This window comes from Vanacampus margaritifer, chromosome 2 (genome assembly GCF_051991255.1).
Source record: "Vanacampus margaritifer isolate UIUO_Vmar chromosome 2, RoL_Vmar_1.0, whole genome shotgun sequence".
NCBI lineage: Eukaryota > Metazoa > Chordata > Actinopteri > Syngnathiformes > Syngnathidae > Vanacampus > Vanacampus margaritifer.
The window spans coordinates 31816442-31837448 of NC_135433.1; the positions used below are offsets into that span (position 1 = coordinate 31816442).

A 21007-nucleotide genomic window follows, 5' to 3' on the forward strand; every position below is an offset into this window, starting at 1 on the left:
AGGTGGTGACATTCTGGTGAGAGGGAAGAGGTGGGTGGGAGGGACATTTGAGACAAGATGAGGCCTGGACCCCTTAAGCTAAGTAAAGCGAAGAAAATTGTGTGGTAAAAGGAGATAGAAAATGAAAAGAAAGAGGAACAAGGAAAGAAAGTAAAAGGACGTGATTGAGGGGAAACAGAAGTGGCCTTCTTTCCCTTTTCCGTGAATCAAATCAAATTCCCCTTATCGCACATTATTTGAAGAGGTTATCGGGCTCTGTAATGCAGTTACGCGCTGGGCTGCAGCTGAGAGATTTCCTTGTTTACCGATGTTGGCGGGTGTTATAGCTAACTGGCCTGGCAAGCAGTAGGAGGAGGTGTAAAAGGGAGCAGAGAAGTGGGAGGCGAGAAAAGAGGGCTAAGCAGGCGTAAACACTTGATGCATGTCAGAAAACTCATTTATTCCAACAACAAGGAGGGCCGAATTGAAACTGTGTTTGTTCGCGCACACACAAGGAGAAGACCGTTGTTCAAGGACAGAAAAACAACCTCGACATGTTTGTAATTCCATTTGGGAAAAGTGCTCAAGTGTTTTGCGTTTTTGTTGGTGTGCGTGTATAGCTCTAAATACTGTATATGTGCCAACTCGTAAATTTGGCCCCTCTGTTTTTCTCACTCTTATTGTTGTACTTAAATCCATTTAACATGCCCAGCCCTCATTAGCTAATTGGTTTCGTAATTTACAGCACAATTCAATCTGTGATAGAAGATATAAAAGACAAATAAACATGCAAGTTCAAGGCAGGTGTATCTCTTCGTCTTGCATGAATTAATATAAATTCAATTACATTTTAGGTACAATTTGAATTTAACTTGGGAAGCAATCCTGTATTTCTCGAGACTCTGGCATGATAGGGGAGATAAAAGTGAAGGGATGACACGCAATGCAGGTCATTAGATGGGATTTGGAGCTGTGTTGTGAGTACATGGTGTGCCTCTTAGCCCACTGAGCCATGAGGGCACCCCAAATGGTTTTTTATCTTTGCTTCCATTGAGAGCGAGTATTGAGCTGACAATCCCTCTCCTCTCTGGAGGTGGCCTTTTACCTCAGCCCATTGTAGTCTGTGACTGGGAGCCTGAGCTATCTTGCATCTATTGATTCCCACTTCATCTGGACCGAAGCAACACGGGGATGGACGAGTGAGGTTTCATGATGGGAAGGCAGAGAGAGGAAGAGAGAACATTGCTAAAATAAGGGATAACGCTTGTCCAAATGTATTTGTGAATAAGGATAAACAGGCTTAAAGAGAAAATTACACAGCTGGAGCAAAGAGAACATGAACGTACAGATAATGAAGAAAGGTGATAAGGAGGAAAACAACTAAGATGATGATGCTGAAGGACAAAAATGGAAAAACATTCCTCTTTGCTCACCATTCTTCCATGTGATGCATCTCTCCCTCCTCACCATCTGGACTCTTTGATTGCTCATAAGGCTCATTAGGTGCGGGCAGCATCTTTCGTGTTAATAAAGAAAGGAACTTTAAGTAGGTCTTTCATTTTCAATAAGACTTTGTAACTCTAAATGTTTTGGGTTTGACTGACATTTTTACTGGCTCAAATAACAAAATTGTTTGTGAGTGTGTATGCATGTGTTTAAATAGTCGTATTTTATTTGATTAGAGTGCCTCGTGTCATTCATCATAGTTTGTGACAGAGAACAGGTTTTAAGGCTCAAACTAATCTCAAATATACATTAGTATTATTAATAGCGATGGGTTAGTATCGGTATGGGTATCGGGCCGATTTACGGCCTTATTTCAAGGTATTACAACTAGGGGTGTGCCAAAAAATCGATTCTCATAAGAATCGCGATTCTCATTTAGCATGATTCAGAATTGATTTTAAATGTCCCAAAATCGATTTTATTTGAAATATTTTATACTGTCTTGCCTTTGTCTGTGTGTGCCTTTATTTGGAGCGATGTTCATGTTGTACCCGGTTTGGCCACTGAGGGGCAGTGTGGTTCCCCACGGTCTGATACACTGTTAAGTTGTAGCCACATTAGAGAGTAGAAGGAATAAGTCACGATCAAGTTATTCCAATCAAAGTTGTGGGGTTTTTTCAGCGTGGAGCCGTTCTTTTGAGTGATAAAAGTGCTGCGATTGGAGCGCTAATTAGCATTAGCGAGTCAGACTGGAAGTAGATCATTACAATTCCTTGCACATCTATAGATTGAAGCAAAAATCATTGTCAATCAAATCATTTTGAATCAAAAATCGTTCTTAATCGAAAATCGATTCTGAATTGAGTCGCAGACCCAGAAATCGGAATTGAATCGAATCGTGAGACATTTAAAGATTCCCACCCCTAATTACAATCCTCAAGGCCATTTTGCAATTAGGAACTATAAATTAGAAAGTCGAGGAATAAAAAATTACCATTCAATTCATGCAGTTTAAAGGAAAAATGCTATATTGGGAAGGGCTGTTTGATACTACTTTTTTCAGACCGATACCAGTATGAAGACTAAATTCTTAAGAAGTCACAGATACCGATACCAAGTATCGATATCATTAGTAAATTTCATCCCAATATAGCATTTTTACTTATAATTGCATTAAAATGAATGGCTTTATATTTCTATTCTTCTCGTTTCTAATTTCTGATTGTAAAACAGCCACAAGACTGCGGCCAATACTGGTATATCTCAAGGACTAATACGGTAGCCTGGCAAGTCACACCCACTTTCTTGAAAGACAGAAATAAGGTCTGGAAAGGCTGCCATTGGTTGCGACTTGGCCCCGCTCGAAATGGCCGGGCAAATCAAATTTGTTTATTTGTTGTGTTGTAGTCTTCGTGAGCGTCGGAAGTCTTTCATCACAAGAATCATCAAGTACTTACCGCAACAATGACATAGGTCATTCACTACTGTCTCTCGAGTAGCCATGTTGAATTTACTCCGCATCCGCCCACCGCTGCTGTTTAATCACGGACCTACGTATGAATATTATATATGTACCATATGTACGTCACTGTGTTTATAACTCTTCCACACATACATCCCGCTTCGCGTCCTCTCTTCGCTGATTGGATCTTTTCACAATCTGTTTGATAATTCAGAAATTAGCTTGATGCTGACAGTGACGAGGCTCATCTGCTAGTTTAAGCCATGAGTCTGGTTTCCATGCCAGCAATACTTTGAAATAAGGCCTGGTATCAACTTGATACTTCTACCTAGTATAGGTACTTGCTTATCCCTGATATTGGGATATATAAGTCTTTCTTTAAAATGATTTGTCATTATTTTTGGGGAAAACTATATGTATCAAAAATACTAGTGGTATCGGTACTTTTTTTATTGGTACTGCTGACTACTAGTCAAAAAAGTGGTATCAAGAATCGCTTATTATAAATATACATTATGAAGATGTAAAAAAGTTAAATCGACTAAATCCGTGTTATAAAAATTCACCTTATTACATTTTATTAGTAGTAGTTATACACTGACTGACGTAAATGATGTTACCTGACAACACAGTACACATATACTGTATGCATGTGACAGTACTGGTGTGCATTTGTATTATGGTATTCAATTCTATAAAGTGAACAAAATCTGAGGAGCTCTTGGACCATGTGACAGAGATAAAACCGAGGGAAGAACAAGTGGCAAAAAAATGTGAGAAAGATTAGAGGTTAGATGAAGCGAGTTGGAACAAAAAGATGAAATTGGGAAAATGTGAACTGGAGGGAGTGCGAGATATACAGAGGTTTGAGATGGGGTGGTGGAGGGACAATTGAAAGAAAAGAAAGATGAGCCAATCCATCTTTGCACATTAGGGGGAATCCGGCCTACTCTCAATCACAGCTGTCAGAGACACGAGCACCTCCTCGCCACTCTCCTCCCTCCATCCATGCATTCATCCATCCCTTCTTTGCTGTACCAGTCGGCATTTGGCGTTCTGAGGAATCTCCACACTAAAAAGTCCTGTCAGGCCTATTTCCGTGTTATTGTCCCGGTCGTCTTCTCCTTCCATCCTCATCACTTCTCATCCTTTGCCCTTCCTCGTCTTCATTTCTTGCTCTGTCCATCCAGTTGGGGTGGGCCTGTGTGCTCCTCATGATTAAGCGCACAGTTTTTTAACTTTGGGGTGCAGAGTACGACATGTGGGAAGGAGGTGTGTGCGCGCACAAATGCATGTGTGTGTGTGTTCTGTTCTGACATTAATCATCTTTAAGCCACTGACAAGACTAGTGTGCGACATCAACAGCACCCCCATACCTCAACAGCCCCCACACATACCCGCTCCACCCATCTTCGTCTCCTCCCCTGGATTTATCTGTCCATTGCCTCCTACAATAACTCACATCCCTCAGGGAATATTTGACAGAGAAAGGGAAAAAATAAAAGGGGAAAAGCTGAAGAGAGTAAAATAACGTATGTATACCACAAAAAGAAAAAAGGGAGGGCGGCACATTAAAGTTTTGAAATACATTTTGCTATTAAAAGGTGATGTTTTGCACCTGCTTGCTGATTTTGTGTTTAAACAGAATAGAAGAATTTGGTCATAAGTCAAGACAGTGACTGTGCACTGGTTTGGAGGACATTTTGTTGTTGCTGATTTAAACTTTACCTACTTTCATAGGATAACATCTGCACAGGTACATGTGGGGGGGAAAAACAGCATAGATAAGTTAAACTAGGATGTTACTGAAGAAAACATCAAAACATATGCCTATACTATACAGTATGCCCCGTATGGGTTGCCAAAGGTGTGTTTGTTTGAGGGAAACAAAGAACCCCATCAGTTACAGAAAAGGTTTGGATCATTCCTTGTTGGACTGTCATGTTGAAATGCTACAGCTTCAGCGTGACTCAAATAATCGTGTCAAAACCATGTGGGTGGGGGCAGCGCAAGACTAGGTGTGTGCTGAAAAATAGTGAAACAAGAAAGAGAGAACATTTTATGCCAAAAGGGAGATGAATTAACAAGTGAGCACAGAAAAAAAAACATAAAAAGGCATAAAAAGGATTTTTGAAAAAGAAAGTACACGTCCAGTGCAGGCAGACCCGTCACCAGAGCCCAGGCTTAAGTGGGGAACATGAAATGCATGGGTGGGCCCAATTATTATGAATACCCTACAGAAAGCATTGCCCTATATATTTGGATAAATTCACGTAGCACTTCCGTGCATCTATCCATTGAATGGCCCCCGCTGACAGTATTATCATAGACAGCATTTACAGTACATACACATACAGTAGACGGCAATGACGTCGTAGTACGTTGACGTCGCAGCCATATTGGATGAGGCAAAGTAAAGCTATGTGTAAAGATGCCTCGTTCAGTTTCTCTTTGGAGATGTATCGCAAGCCACAACTCATTGGATTAATAAAAAAACATTACCTTTGATTATATTATCCCATTTAAACTCAAACTTCTGTGATTGGCTGGCAACCAGTTCAGGGTGTACCCCGCCTACTGCCCGAAGCCAGCTGGGATAAGCTCCAGCGCGCCTCCCCCCGCGACCCTTGCGAGGACAAGGGGTTCAGAAAATAGATGAATGGGTGGAAACTCAAACTTACTAATTATTTGCCGATTTAATGGAGAATACAATTGCCACATCCAAAATGGTGGATGTGCTGACATATCGCTTCAAACAGGTCACTGTTTGAACGGTGTCTGCAGCAGAATTCAAAAGAAAAAAGGAAATCAAAATCATACCTCATTTTAGATGCCCAAACAAGATGTTGCTCCTGGCTCCCGTGGTTTCTTTTTTCAGGTGGCAGACACGAACGTGGTTTGTAGTACGTCCCTCCTCACTTGCCTTGTGTGCCAGCGTCCTGGGAAACTTGCAGCTTCACTTGTACAAAATGTACAAGACTCTTGCACGCCAACATTGACGTATTTGTCACGTACAAGGCAGCGTAGGCCTACCTAACATTATTTTCAGTAAGGCTGTTGCAGATAAGACTGGCCATCAATCAAACAAAACCACACCACTGTTTCTTCATATTGTGATGTCTTGCAAGAATGCCGCCAGAAAACTTTGCTTGGGAATGTCTCCCTTTTTATTTGTCTTGAACAAACGGCTACGGCTACTGTTGGCCATAGCCGAAAACAAGAACAATTCACGAGCGGCGAGCAATAGCACCAATGAACACAAGCAGCCAGCCAACATGAACGTTACATACCTACTCCACCGCGAGACCTAAGTTGCGTTTACTGGCACTCGGACATAAGTGTGCAAAACAGAATGAATGAAAAATATAATAATAAAAAAAGGAGAGCCATTTTAGAGATCCATGCCTCAAATGGGCACAATCATGTTGGTGGGGGGGCACCGACCCCTATGGCCCGCCCGCCCATGGCGACGGGTGTGAGTGCATGGATGCATGGGAAAAATGCACATCTGGGAAAAGGAAGTGAGCCAACATTTTGTTTGTGTAATATACAGTACAGATGTGTGTATAATACAAGTATGTGTGTTTGTTGACATTTAAATGAACTATCCCAAAGACACAATAGTCCCATTAACTCATCATATAGTTGCTGTGGTGACAAGCTGTCTTAACAGGATATCCTGACTCAGATGCAACCTATTGTTCTTGGTCTAAAAGAATGTAATTGGCTGGTTAAATATAGGGAATCTGACAGTATTCTCTAATTTAAGAGCCTATATTATTATTCAACATTTTTTTGCCACAAGTTCATACACACTGTTGAGAGTATGTAATACAATACAATACATTCACTTTTCAAAATGGTGATACATTGTCCTAGCTTTTTTTAATTCTATGCTGTGAGATGTATTATCTGCCATTTGATGTGATGAGTGTGAGATTTCAGTCAACATTAAGCCTTCTTACAAGTACAACAATAAAATGTATAGCATGGCTGTAATGAGGTCTTGACAATGAAGGACACATTTTGCAATTGTCTAAGTAGCTGGCACTATTTACCAACACCGTATAAATGCCACTTGTTTTAACTCATGTGTTCTTTGTTGTCTCCAGGTAAGAAGAAAATGTCGCTGTATGACAGTCAGGCACCAATCTGTCCCATCTGTCAAGTGCTGCTCAGGCCTGGCGAGCTACAAGAACACATGGAAACAGAGATCGAAAGGCTAGCCAACATGTGCCTTAGGTAGGAATTGAACCCTCAGTGTATGTTGCAATCATATTTGCAATTAGACACACAAGTTCAATGATTGGGAGATAAGCGTAATTAACATTACTACATCATAACATGAACTCTAAAATGCCAACAACGAGAAAAGAAACTTGTTACTTTTATTCGAAGTCATTAGTAGCTATTACTAGTTCTGTGGTTAATCTAGCCTGAGAAAGCCTGACTTTGCGTAAGGAAGGCCACAAAACTAAAGTGCTATGATGGCTTCCATAACCAGAAAAGGGCAACCAGACAATATCGTCTGACATGGATATCATTCTCTATTGAACCCTGTTCATACCTGACCTCCCCTATATGTCATGTCTACATGCCCTTCCTGCTTATTTCCTTCCACTTCTCTCTTTCTCTTCCTGTTCTGACGCATTTCCCTTGATGATTCACAAAAGAAAATGTTTTTTATGAGATAACATAACACAATTTGAAATGTAAAATGGGGCATTCATGGTACTCAGTTGGAAAAGGGTAAATGTCCTCTGTGAGTCAGGGATGAGGTGGAGGAGTTAAAATATCATTGGGTCTTGGTCAAGAGTGAAGGGAGGATGAAGAAGGAGGTTGACAGGTGAATCGGTGCAACGTCTGCAATGATGCAAACTACAGTATGTGGCTGGCGTGTTGAAGAAAGGGGCTGAAACAATGGCGAAGCTCTCTATTTACTGTTCGATTGACAAGTATGTTCCTAATCTCACCTGTGGTCACAAACTGTGGGTCGTGATTTACACTACTGCAACCTATAGTAAACAAATAAAATATAATAATAATAATAATAATAGTAGTAATAATAATAATAATAATAATAATAATAATAATAATAATAATAATAATAATAATAATAATAATAATAATAATAATAATAATGACTTCTTGTTTGTCATTGACAGCTGAAGATTAATTCTAGTAATGGGCTCTGCAGGCATTGTAAGGGTAAAATAACTGATCTTATCTGATCTTCCAAAATTATTGTATTTATTGCACTGAGAGCTATAAATTTGGTGACTGCAATCTTTAGGAGACAAAATGATTACAGTAATGATTGAACGATTACAGATAAGATAAATGATAATAATAATAATAATAATAATAATAATAATAAGAATAATAATAATAATAATTGGACTGGAAACCATGACAGAAACAACCTTGCTGTATGTGTGTGTCACTTTTACCTCAAATCTTGCCTGATTTTACATTACTTGCACTGTCTTTGTCTCTGTCTCTCTGCATCGGTGCAGCCCACATTAAAAGTGACAGGGGGAATTTGGTCCAATTTGTTGCAAATGTTCCTTTAATGAAGACCTGAGCTTGTTGAATGAAATAGTTGTGTAAATGGAAACTAAAGCGTGTGTTTGTATTTGTACATGTATTGACTATGCATAACTGTAAAATCTGAAGCTACACTGTGTCATATACGAAGATATGCACTAAGCTGTGCTTTCCTATTTCTTTTCCATGTATCTGTGTGTCACACGGGTTAGATTACACATCGTCTCCTGTGACAGAGAGGTCTTTTGCTTCTTCATGGTCTGCGGCTTCTCATCTATGGACACGAATACCACACATAGTTGAGCAAATGGAAATCTTTCATGCCCTATACACCTCGGGTGACTCATGGGGGCAAAGTAATCTACATATCTCGCCTTCTTCCCATCCTCCATTCTCATCACCTTCCTCCTCTTCTTTCATGATCAATTCAGTTTTACTAGACCCTGGCCCACTTCTCTAGTAGATGACTCGGAAAGGTAAAAAGCAATCAGGAGCATGAGTTTAGCTTAATTTCTCTATTCCTGTCCACCTCCTATGACTGCCTCCTTTTCTCTGCCGTCTCTGTTTTGCAATAGTGCTTTATCTTTTTTTTTTTTTTTTTTTTTAAATGCTCTTTTTACATGTTCGGAGAATTTTTAGCCATGAGATGCCATTTGGAACTTTCAGTGACCAGGAAAAAAAGAGTGTGAAAGCAATAACACCAAATTTAACACACCTGAGACCTTGTAAGATAAATGAGTCATGTGACACCAGAGAGAGAAAATGGCTTATTAACCCAATTTGGAAATTTGTACTCAGGAGCGTACTCACTTTTTTTTTGCAAGTGGTCTATACACGGCGGCACGGTAGTGACTGGTTAGCATGTTCGCCTCCCAGTGCAGAGGACGTGAGCTCGAGTTCGGGCTTCGGCCTTCCTGGGTGGAGTTTGTATGTTCTCCCCGTGCTTGCGGGGGGGTTTCTCCGGGTATTCCGGTTTCCTCCCACATTCCAAAGACATGCGTGGCAGGTTAATTGAACACTCCAAATTGTCCATAGGTGTGATTGTGAGTGTGGATGGTTGTTTGTCTCTGTGTACCCTGCGATTGGCTGGCAACCAGTTCAGGGTGTACCCCGCCTACTACCCAAAGCCAGCTGGGTTAGGCTCCAGCACCCCCCGCGACCCTTGTGAGGACAAGCGGTTAAGAAGATGGATGGATGGTTTAGACACCAATGGGCGTGTGCTGAATTACAGCATTTTGAGGGGAACAGTAACTGCGGGACAATAACTGTTGTACAAGATGTACATTGCCTATCTCACATTCATATTGTCTGCATGTGTCAGACATAATAAAAGCTTACTATGTCAGAATTTGGGAGGAGCGTATATGACATCTACTCTTAAGGGAAATGTCTTAATTTCACAAAGTTTTAAATATTATGAATGTACTCATCTCATGTAACAAAGTCTTAAAAGAAAACGTCTTTCAAAGTGATGTCATCGAATTGGACTGAGAGATTTCTGGGTTTTCTTTGAGATTTTGGAAGACTTTCAACACACACTATAGGAAAACACAAGTGCTAAATCTCAAGAAAATGTCAATGACACTCCATAGGTAAATGTCCTGTGTGTTACCTATGTAATTGTATTTCTGTTCAGTGTTACATTGTCCATGTTATAAGGTTTGGGAGTCTCCAAGTGCCCACTCTATCTGAAAGTGGTTTCCTTTCAAATGTGCTTTGCATGCGCGGATCTCCTGCATGAACATGCAGAGTAAACTGTGCGCCTCTCTATGCTTAATTTAAAGGGAATGAGAGGGGAGCCACTTACATTGATTGGCAAACAGGTCAGCTTTGTTTCACTGTTGATTTCACACTTGTCTCACCAATATTTAAAATTATAACTAAATGTTCAAGTTAATTAGACTCTTTCAGTTTAGGGGTCAGGGTTAGACTACTTGTCAACATAGCAATTAATATTTCAAGCAATAATGTCCATTTTCATTATACATTGTAATACATTATAAAACATGGTAGTGCTCAAATTAGAGTGAATCATTGATTGACCGGACTAATTGGGGGAAGGATTCAGCCATGAGAGCAGACTGTTCATTGGGCTATGCTAATGTACATGTGTTCCATTGCTTGCCTTTGATTGTACAATCACCCACAGCCAACAGCCGCTATGCATTTCCTTAGATGGAAACATAGTCACTGCCTTCCAACATGGCCGCCATGTTGGCATGTCTGTGAACCTGCACTGGATCGACAGCAACACTAGTTTCTTGTGTGTTAATTGTGCCCCAGCGGTGCTTACTGTCGCTGTGGCGCAATTGAAGCCAATTCTGGTGCTAACAAACTTTAGCAGCTACAGTACAGAGGGTCATTTTGATTGAGTGAACTGGACACTATTCTGGCTGTTAAAACTGTGGCCCCGTGGTTCAGAGCCCGTTAAATCGAGGTTCCATTCTACTTATTTTAACCAACACCGTGTCCTCAGGACTCCTCACCCGTCTCTTTTCACGCATACACCACATCTCATTACACCTGCACAATATCTTTTTCTCATTTTTTTCATCCTTCCCCCCCCTTATCCTGCTGTCAATCTGTGTGTTTGTTTCACTTTGGTGTGCTGCTCATTTCCACACTCTTCTCCTTACTTTAACATGGCAAGCAGTCAGAATTTGCCAGCCCCATAACCCTCGGCCATCAAAAATTCATAGAACTGGGCAAGCTCAATACATGCAATTCATGCAGCTGCATGAGAGGATGCGCCGGCAACTCTGCCTTGTCTGTTTCTTTCTATTTCCTTTTCTGTCATCTTTCATCTTTCCCTCTGCATAGTCTCTTTTTACATTGCCTGGTTTTCTTCCATATTCTTTGTCCTTACATTTCATCTAGTCCATCTTTCTTTCCCCCACCTTTTCCTTATACTTTAATCTCTCTCGCTCCCCCCTCTGTCATTGTGGCAATTTTCTCCTATCCTAGCAGGCATTCAACCACTGTCCCCTCTTCATCCCTACTCTCCCTCCCCTCCATCTCTTGTCGCTGTTTGACACCGTCAACAAGCAGGTAGAGGTGGCTGTTATAGTTGATGCCTTTGCAGAGGTTCCTGGTAATGAATAAAATAGAGAAAGAGGGAGGAGAGAGGTGGCAGAAACACAGAGAGAAAAAAGTGGAGAGAGAAGTGTTGGCTGATTTCCCAACATTACACGGCAGCTTGACTATGTCACCCATGTTTATTCTCTTTGTTGGCAGAGGTGAAGCTGTCATACACACGACACACACATACACACGCACTCGATGCACACAAAAAAATGCATATACAAACAGCATGTGGTGGTGAGGGTGAAAACAGTCTGGATGAATACTAAACATACTTTTCTATATACAGTATTCTCACTATATTGCTGATATATGGTGTGTGTGTATATCTATATCTATATCTATATCTATCTATCTATCTATCTATCTATTTATCTATCTATCTATCTATCTATCTATCTATCTATCTATCTATCTATATATATATATATATATATATATATATATATACATACACAAGGGCTAGCATGTCCGCCACGTGAGATCGAGTCCGGGCTTCGGCCTTCCTGGATGGAGTTTGCATGTTCTCCCCGTGCCTGCGTGGGTTTTCTCTGGGTACTTCGGTTTCCTCCCACATTCCAAAGACATGCATGGCAGGTTAATTAAACACTCCAAATTATCCATAGGTGTGATTGTGAGTGTGGATGGTTGTTCGTCTCTTTGTGCCCTGTGATTGGCTGGCAACCAGTTCAGGGTGTACCCCGCCTACTGCCCGAAGCCAGCTGGGATAGGCTCCAGCGCCCCCCGCGACAAGGGTCGCGGGGGGGGGGGGGCGCTGTTGAGAAAATAAATTGATGGATACATACACAAACTGTATATAGAATAATCTTAGAGATACAGGCTAGCAGAAATAATGGTTGCGATTCAACTGTTAATTACACAGCCTGACTGAACATAAATATATTTTGTTTTTTGTTTTCTCCAACAGCAGTAAGATTCCTTCACCCAAGGATGGAGCAGTCACTCCTGGAACTCCCAAGGTGAGATCAGTGTTTTTTTTTTATTTAATATAAAACAAGTGAGACATTTTTCCAGGTAGAGTATTCTTTTATTTTTGTGTTTATATTTTTAATGAATTTATAATTTCAGACCAACATTGAAGTATACTCAAGTACCCAGTGTCCATCATCATAATAATGGTTGGTGTAAGAAAAACTGTTGCCTGGTAGTTGCAAATAAAACATTTGTTGTTGATTTAAAAAATAATAATAGTAACATAACCAACAACAAAAAATTTATGAATGTTTCATATTCATATCAAGCATCCTCATTGATGCGTCAGATCAATACTGCCACTGTAAGGCTTCTCTGCTGCATGCATAGGGAAAGCTGAAAACATCTGCAACATAACAGACACTGCCAGTCTCCTGGCGGCCAACAGACGTCAGGCCAAGAGGCACTGTAGTGTGATTGTTCCAATTAGAGAACCACAAAGAGAAAGGAGACAGACAGGACACGAAGGAACAAAAGGCAAGAGCTATCAATCCATCAAACTTGCATGTCTACTCAACTCACCCAACCATACCACTATTTGTCAGCTAAACATGATTAAAGCAAACACTGGTCTTCTTTTGATGACATAAGCAACTCTTGTTTCACTGTCAGACTTTGTTTTTTTCCTTTCTAAATTATAATTAAGTAGCATACGAAAGTTTGATGATCTGCTGGAGTCAAAATAACCCCGAAATACACAGGAAAGAGCCCTCTTAAAATTTTCATGGCCCATTTTCATTATGCCATTCCCCTTTGGGCACTGACCTTTGCTGAGACCGCTACTCACAAGACTGTGGGTGGGTTTGGTTTTGAGAGTGGCAGGCAGAGCAGAGGGGCTGAGGCGAGACGGCCGTGACTATGCATTTCCTCGTTGTTGTTTAGTATTCAGCAGCAGGCCATAGAGAGTGGAAAAGGCCAAAGTGGTGCATATGCTGCCAACCCCTCCATGGTATGCATCACCCTCCAGTGTTACGAAAGAGGTTAACCATTGTGTTCCTCCATATGAGTGTTTTTCCTTTTTTTTTTGCTTCCTGTCACTCAATGTTAGTCGAGTAGAGGTTGCAATATGCCATGTTTACACTTTCTAAAACATTAGGTACCACTAAACTACTCTAACAAGCTGGAATACAAATGTTGCATCAAACAATCCAGTAGTGTCAATTAACACTGCATTATGCATCTTGTCCCTCTCATATTGCCAAATGTCAAAATATTATAAATAAATGAAAACTACTCACTATGGTGCAATGCACAAAACTGTAAACAAACTTTGAATCATTTAAAGTGTGTGCAATTGAGCGTGTAAACAAAAATAATAAAATGTTTTTTTTAATCAGTATTATTAATCTATTAAAGTTGTTTTATGATTGTAAAATAAGACTAATAAGCATTCAATTTTGTTAAAATGTTTCTGTTATATTATCACATATCGTAATTATTTGATACATTTCTTAAATTTTTCATCTTGTTTGTTTTAATGGGTCTCAACAGATTGTACAGCAGTACCTAATATTATGGTCAATGCAGCCGGCACATACTTGTATTAGTGAATTGTTGACATGCATTAATAAGCACACACAAAAGAAAGTCTTTGTCAAAATACTACTTAAAAGTATTTTTTGTCAATTTGGCATAGAGGGTGGATGTCCAATGGGCTGGCGTCCTATGGGGCCGATGCGGTGAGATTTAATTGTTATTTTCCTCCATTTTAACCCAAGAGACTGGCCCACAATTTAGAGAGAGCAGCCCGTTAATCTATTACCAATATATACACCTAATGGAACCAATCAACATCAAGAACAGAGCTACGTGGCCGCCAGTGGTGGTCAGGAGTCAGGTCTGAATCCAAATGTTATAAGAATCTTTGATTTTTTTTATTCTTGCAGTGATGTCGTTATATATCATATCATCCACAGTCATGGTTGTATTAAATAAAATGCACACATATCCAGATCCTTGCTCAACACTTTCATTATATAAACCTAAGTAATAAGCATCCTTAATTTAATTTATAAAATGTGTGCATTTTACTTCACGAAACCATGGTTGTGGGTGGTATCACAAAGAATGACTTCTCAGTTACAGAGGGCGTTGCGAGGATGTGTAGATGCACGCGCACGCACTTACTAATGCACAAGGCGGGCCGGCCGGTCTGAGTGAAAATGTCAGCCGATATTTTTTTGTGTGTCTGACAATTCAACCCTGTATGTAATGATGCATGTTAATTTAATTTGTTGGTATTTGGACCAACATTTCACTGAAATATCCCCCTCTTAAAGAATATTGTTAAATGTCATTCTCCCATTATAAAAGTACAGCATATTTTCCAAGCTCCCAAGGTAAACGATTCCTGACCTTTTCGATCCTGACTGAAACATAAAATGGGACGAAGTACATACCATGCATAATGTCCAATTTACTACAGCCAGTAGCACAGGTGGTCATTTCTCACATTTTATTATTAAATTACTGCTGTCAAGCACTTAAGCCTCCGCTCTGCCCCACTTGATTAATAGGAGTTGACTATAAATACAAATATTTCATAGACAGGCAGGCACGTAGAAGCACACTCTCTGCTAAAAATGCAGATTGTTGGTCATTTCTAGACATAATTCTCAATTTTGCTTGTTAAGTCCGTGAGGAATTCACTGGATTCTCTTTGTCTCTTTGTGTGCGTGTATATGGAAGGCGGATTTATGAATGTCCAGTTCAGGCATTTACACCGCACCTTTTTACATGTTTAAGCTTCCTCCCCCGGTTATACCTTCATCTTCTCTCATCAATTTCTCAATTTCCTTGACTCCACCTAACATCCCATAAACATTAACTCTCATCAGTGGGAGGCATTTTATAGAGGCAGGCAGGTTACAGTCATTATCAATGAAGCATCAGAGACAAGAACACTCCTGAAATTTTGCAAGGGCATAAATTTACTTTCTATTCAAGAGTCCTGTTTTAACTGAAAATGACTTATTTGATACCAATGTTTCAGAATATGTCTTGCAGTGGTGTTTCTATGGAGAAAACTGTCAGGACATCAGACGTACCTGGAAAACAATAGCAGGCTAACTTTATTCTGTATGATGTGCTATCACTCACACACACCAAAATCAATGTGTGATTTTTTAAAAACATTTTTATTGTGAAATTAAACTATAGCTATTGATCAGACATTGCAATGCTTAAAAGTTTTTGAACTTGCTGTGTTGAACTTGAAACTGCTTCCCTTGTTTTACACATATTATTTCCTTGTTTACTGTTCATTGTTGACTATACAGAAAAGTCAACTGATATGTGACTTTAAATCTTTAAATCTCTCCTCCCCGTCTAGTCAATGCTGTTATCAGTGCACATCAAGCGCGAGGGAGAATCTCCCGTGGTCTCGCCATTGTCGTCTGAAGACGCCCACCACTCCGACAGATACCAGGTCACACACACGAAAACAAATTCACACAAAATGTACATGTTACCATAAGTACATGTTGTGTTTAAAATCTATGAGGAGAAAGATACTCATTTCTAAGTTTATGGAATGAGGAATTACGTACTTGAATTCACCCATTGCTCTTATATATGTTTCCTTTATACATATACAGTAGACTGCATGCACACTGTATTTTAGCTGTGAAAAATGTCTTCTTTTTTGCTGTTGAAATAACCAACTTGCAAATTGGTGTTCTCTTTTATTTTCACCCTGACTTGCTTCATCTATTGTATTCATCAAAGTTTGTTCCGTTTGTTTTACAATCCATGATATATATTTAGGTTAAGTGGGTTTCCTCCCTTACACCATAAAATAAGATCTATTAAGTCCCCGCAGACGTTACGTCCATACGTTCTCGATGACACAGCTCATAAAGGCCTTATAGCTATAAAGTAGATTTTCTCATTAAGTGAAACTGCTGAAATCACCTTATATTATACAAATGATTAAGTCAATGGGCACCCTGAAAATGAAGCATAATGGCAGTTTGCCACCTTCTTTCTCTCTAGCTGTCAGTCTACCTCACTACTCTTTCTGCTTGGGGGGAGAAAAAAAACAGAACAGTGCACTACCATTCAATAAGTGTTTGATAATGATATAATAGGAGTCAGCTTCTCCTTAAAATGATGGTGGGAGGGTGTCTCAGAGGAGGAGGAAGAGGATGTCAGTTGTTGCTGATGGACGATGGTCCGATGGTCTGAGGACTAAGCTCCTGCCGACTGTTGCTGTGTCAGAGAAAGGACATTCAACCCATGACTGAGGATGCTTTAGTCAGCACTTTGGACTTTCAGACCTTCGGTATTTAATTATAGTAGACCTGATGTGCGTATTTTGCTCCCACCAGCAATTGAGAGGACAGTGAAATTTCAAAATGTACTTGTGTAATTTCACTTAGGGGCCTCCGCACACTAAGTGATGCGACAGAACTCAATGCACAGCTGCAGTGATTCAAAATTTGAATTGAAGTTGCGTTGGTTAGGTTGTGTGTAAAATAATGACATTGTGTACAAGTTGCATTGCTCATCTGAGGATTGCGTGGAAGTTACAAATTTATATGTTTTGATTTTGGCCATTTGATTAATTGGTCCGACATTACAATTTATTTTTTTACTTAACAAAATTATCTCACGGGCCAGATTAAACCCCGCCCATTTGCAGGCCTGATCCAGCCCATGGGCCGTAGGTTTGACACCGCTGATTTAGAGTGATCAATTAACCTACCATTCATGTTTTTGGAATGTGGGAGGAAACCGGAACCTGGATTTGGACCCAAAACTGAATAACTGTGAGGTAGTTGTGCTAACCAGTTGTCCACCGTGCCTACGGTATATATTCCTTCCACATTCTAAAATACATATTGTTTCTAAAAAAATATGCATATGCAATATGTTTCTCGGCCTATCTCAGCTTGGATGAACTCTAGCTTATCTGTGACCCTAATGAGGCCATACAGCAGTGGTCCTGCAGGATTTGGAGGTTTCCCTGCTGCAATGCAGCTGATCCCAATCAACAGGATTGTTACCAAGTTTATGCAAAGCTTGCTGATGAGCTGATCATATATCAGCTGTTTTGCAGAAGGGAAACATCCAAAACCTGCAGGACTCCGGCCCTCGAGGACCGATTGTGCCCACCCCTGCCATACAGGATAGAACATAGATGAATGAACTGAAGCTAAAAACTTTGTTAAATAATTTCCCAAACAGTACAATTTAAAACAAAAGCACGTAAGCTATCACCAACTATAAAGGCAATATTAAATGTGTTCATCAAACTAGTAACATGTATTTGTAAAGTAGATGAAGGCAGGAAAATAGCTGAGCATGGCTTTCCACTGGATTGAGTTGGTCACGAATTGCGCCCTCTGCCTCCCTCTAGTGGCCTCAGTACACAGCAACAGCTTATCCCTCACACTTCCGGTTGCGGACGTCACATGATCACAACAACCCAACATGGCGTCGTGTGTGCATTCAGAAGGCTAAACAGGCGGCAGTTTTAATCCTTTACCATCCGTTGTGAAATATAAACGCCGCATAATGTTTACCCGCGTGTGCGGAATCTGGAAACACACACATCCGGGTTCCCGCAGCAAGTTTTAGCGTCTGTGCAAAGAGCTGTGTGTCAAGGCCGGTTGGAATGGAAGAGGTGGAAAAGAAGCAAGAAGTAGGTTTTAGACTTGCTCTACTTTGAATTTAGCGCACAATCGCTCAGTATCCATAGCAATCTCCCTTCATAGAGCCACACTTGTACTTGCTAGGACATTCAAATGTTTCCTGGTGATCTAATGTATTTCCCCGTTGTATTATTTCCTCTGCTTGCAGACATTTTTACGGGTTCGAGCAAACAGACAAACACGGCTGAATGGTACGTACACACAAGCACGCATCCTTTGAGTGACATTTAATATGGTCTATTAAATTACCTTAAACACATTACTATTGTTGTGCTTTTTTTTCCTTTATTTTTTTTCTTCCTATTTTGAATATCATTGTTGTTTCATTTCAAAAAATGAACGAATCACTATAATGTCTCCTGATTTATAAGATGGCTTTAAGTTGCAGGGCCAAGTGTCCAATTTTGAATTAATGCCTATTTCCAGTTTATTTTTATTTTTTTCATTTACATTTGAAGTGACACATCAATCACTCTTTACTTTGACTGTCAGCACATTGAACATCTTGCATGTACAGATGCCCAAATTGTAAATCTCAACACCGGCAAGTACAGAAGTGAGCAATAATGATTAATGAATTTAATTTACTGTATTCTATCTACATGTGTGTTATGTGCACTTGGGTGTGTATACATCACCAATTTTTGGGGAGATTTTTGATGACTTCCGTCAAACATTGACAATCAGTGTCAATTTACCTTTTGTGTACTTGACACTTATCTATAGTTAGCAGATGCCTGATTCTGATCAGAGGAAATTACATTACATTTATTTCCAGTGTGAATCTAGCCTGAGATTCTGTTTGGTGCCTTTTCTTACAGCTTGTCTCACTTAGTACCTCATTTGCAAGATCGATTCCAAAAACATAAACAAAGCTCAGAACAAGAATCCCACTGTTACATGTAAACGTCATGCTTTTATCTTTACGTTGTCTTTCTTTATTCTATGACATCATCATACAAGCTATCAAAGTTTACCAGAGAACTTTGTTTATAGTCATCCATATTGGTTTCCAATTGAAAAATGGACGGGCCAGGAAAGGCATCCCGAGTGAAAGCTGTGCCAAACAATGACTTGCTCAAGACGAAAGTTGCAACAAATAATATTTGCTAGCTATTGAAAAGTCCCATCTGCACCCACTGGGTATTTGCAAACATCTCAAAAGTAAATACTGAATCAAAAATTTACAAAAAAAAAAAAAAAAGAATTATTTGAGGCATGCATCACAGCCAAGTCAAATTGTAGCTGCTTTCAAAACACACAGTTCATAAAATTACGACGAAATACAATGGCATGCATCACGTTACTAGAATTAGCTCAAGGGACTAAACTAGATCCATTAACTACCGCTTATCTGGGGACGGTCGACTAAACTAAATTTAAAGTCAAAATGTAGTTGCTTTCAAAACACATAGTTCATCAAATTGCAACCAAATAGAGTTGAAATTGAAACTTAAACTTACAATTATTGAAATGATTACAGCCTGGGAATTTGAGCCCCGGAGAATATTCATGGCAGCATCAAGTGAAGTGCGATACTGTATTATTTTTCGTATACCTTGATTAAGATCTTCTAAACCGCGTGCATCTAAACTTTTTTCCTTTTAACTATTTTAGAAAACTACTCTAATTTCTTTATTTTTAAAGTACAACTTACCTCCTCCAACCTGACTCTTGCTCCACCTCTCACTGGCGTTGGAGGACGCTGAATCAATTTAACAATTACCTTTTAATATGTAAAACTTGAGAAATAAAAAATGAAATATAATTTCATTCAAATGAGCCAGAGAGGAATAGTAAAAATGAAGGTTTAATGTTTTACAATTACTGAAGTATAATTAATAAACATAAGTCAATATTACAAAAAAAATTAAATTAAGTGTGAATCTAAGTTCTGAGCAATGAACAACAGTAAATATATAAATTAATGATAATTGATGTTATCTTCGTTTCTTATGTAGTTGTTTTTCAAGGACGTAAAGCGCGATGAGCTCAAAGTTGGAACCCACGTTGGACTCAAATATTAAAAAATGACAGTTGGAAGAGGACATGACATGAATAAAGAGAATGATTTGATTCAAATTTATAATTTGAATGGACCCGACGTCTGTAATGCTCGCTACATTTTGGCCACAATCTTTTGTTAATTGAAATATGGTCACCAATAGTATATCCAAATTACAATGCAGTGTTTCCCACACAATATTAATACTTGGGTGGGCCACCCAAGTAAACTGGCCACCACCCAAGAAGTTTTCAAGCAAATCTATTAAAAATATATTTAAAAAGAAAAAAAAACGTGTCGTGACAGGATATACCGCATGTAACGTTAGTTTGCTTCCACTCAATTGTGAATCGTGAAGCTAGAGGAGACGTAGTAACAGGACTGAGAGACCCCCCCCCCCTCCCCGATGGTGAATGGGGAAGCCGTGTACATTCCAACATGATTCCATTCAATGGGGGAAGATCGCCGCCAACACCTCCCTCAGCCGTGCGCTGACTGTGCGGGGGCATTGCCAGCTTCCGCCCGGCGCAGAGGCTTTCATACTTCATAAACTATATTATATGTTTGTAAATCTCGCTCGTTTCTAAACCCGGAAATGTAGGCGTCCCCGCGCCGTTAGCGGCTGGGCCAGGACCAGGTTGCGTGGGCGCTGCGGGGCGGACCAAGGCGGCGGAGGCGGTCTGTCTCTCAGCCGAGCCGCCACCGGTACCCGCTCGCCGCCCGTCACTACCGCCGGCCGGGCTCCCGCGAGCCCCGACCACGCCCTCGGGCCTAGTTCTTCGCACGTGAAATCCTTTGCGAGTGGGTGACGTCAGTACGCTGGTGCACATTGCGTTAAAG

General features: G+C 40.1%; 1 protein-coding gene across 5 annotated transcripts in view; it reads left to right on the forward strand.

Annotated features, from left to right (window-relative positions):
- rnf220a (ring finger protein 220a) overlaps positions 1-21007 on the forward strand; it is a 173327-nt gene that overhangs the window by 125704 nt on the left and 26616 nt on the right. For all 5 annotated transcript variants that reach the window (XM_077557564.1, XM_077557563.1, XM_077557562.1 and 2 more), the window contains exons 3-6: positions 7000-7129; positions 12444-12495; positions 15840-15935; positions 18311-18353. In XM_077557564.1, coding sequence (XP_077413690.1) covers positions 7000-7129; positions 12444-12495; positions 15840-15935; positions 18311-18353 — 321 coding nt within the window. The remainder of the gene's footprint in view (positions 1-6999; positions 7130-12443; positions 12496-15839; positions 15936-18310; positions 18354-21007) is intronic.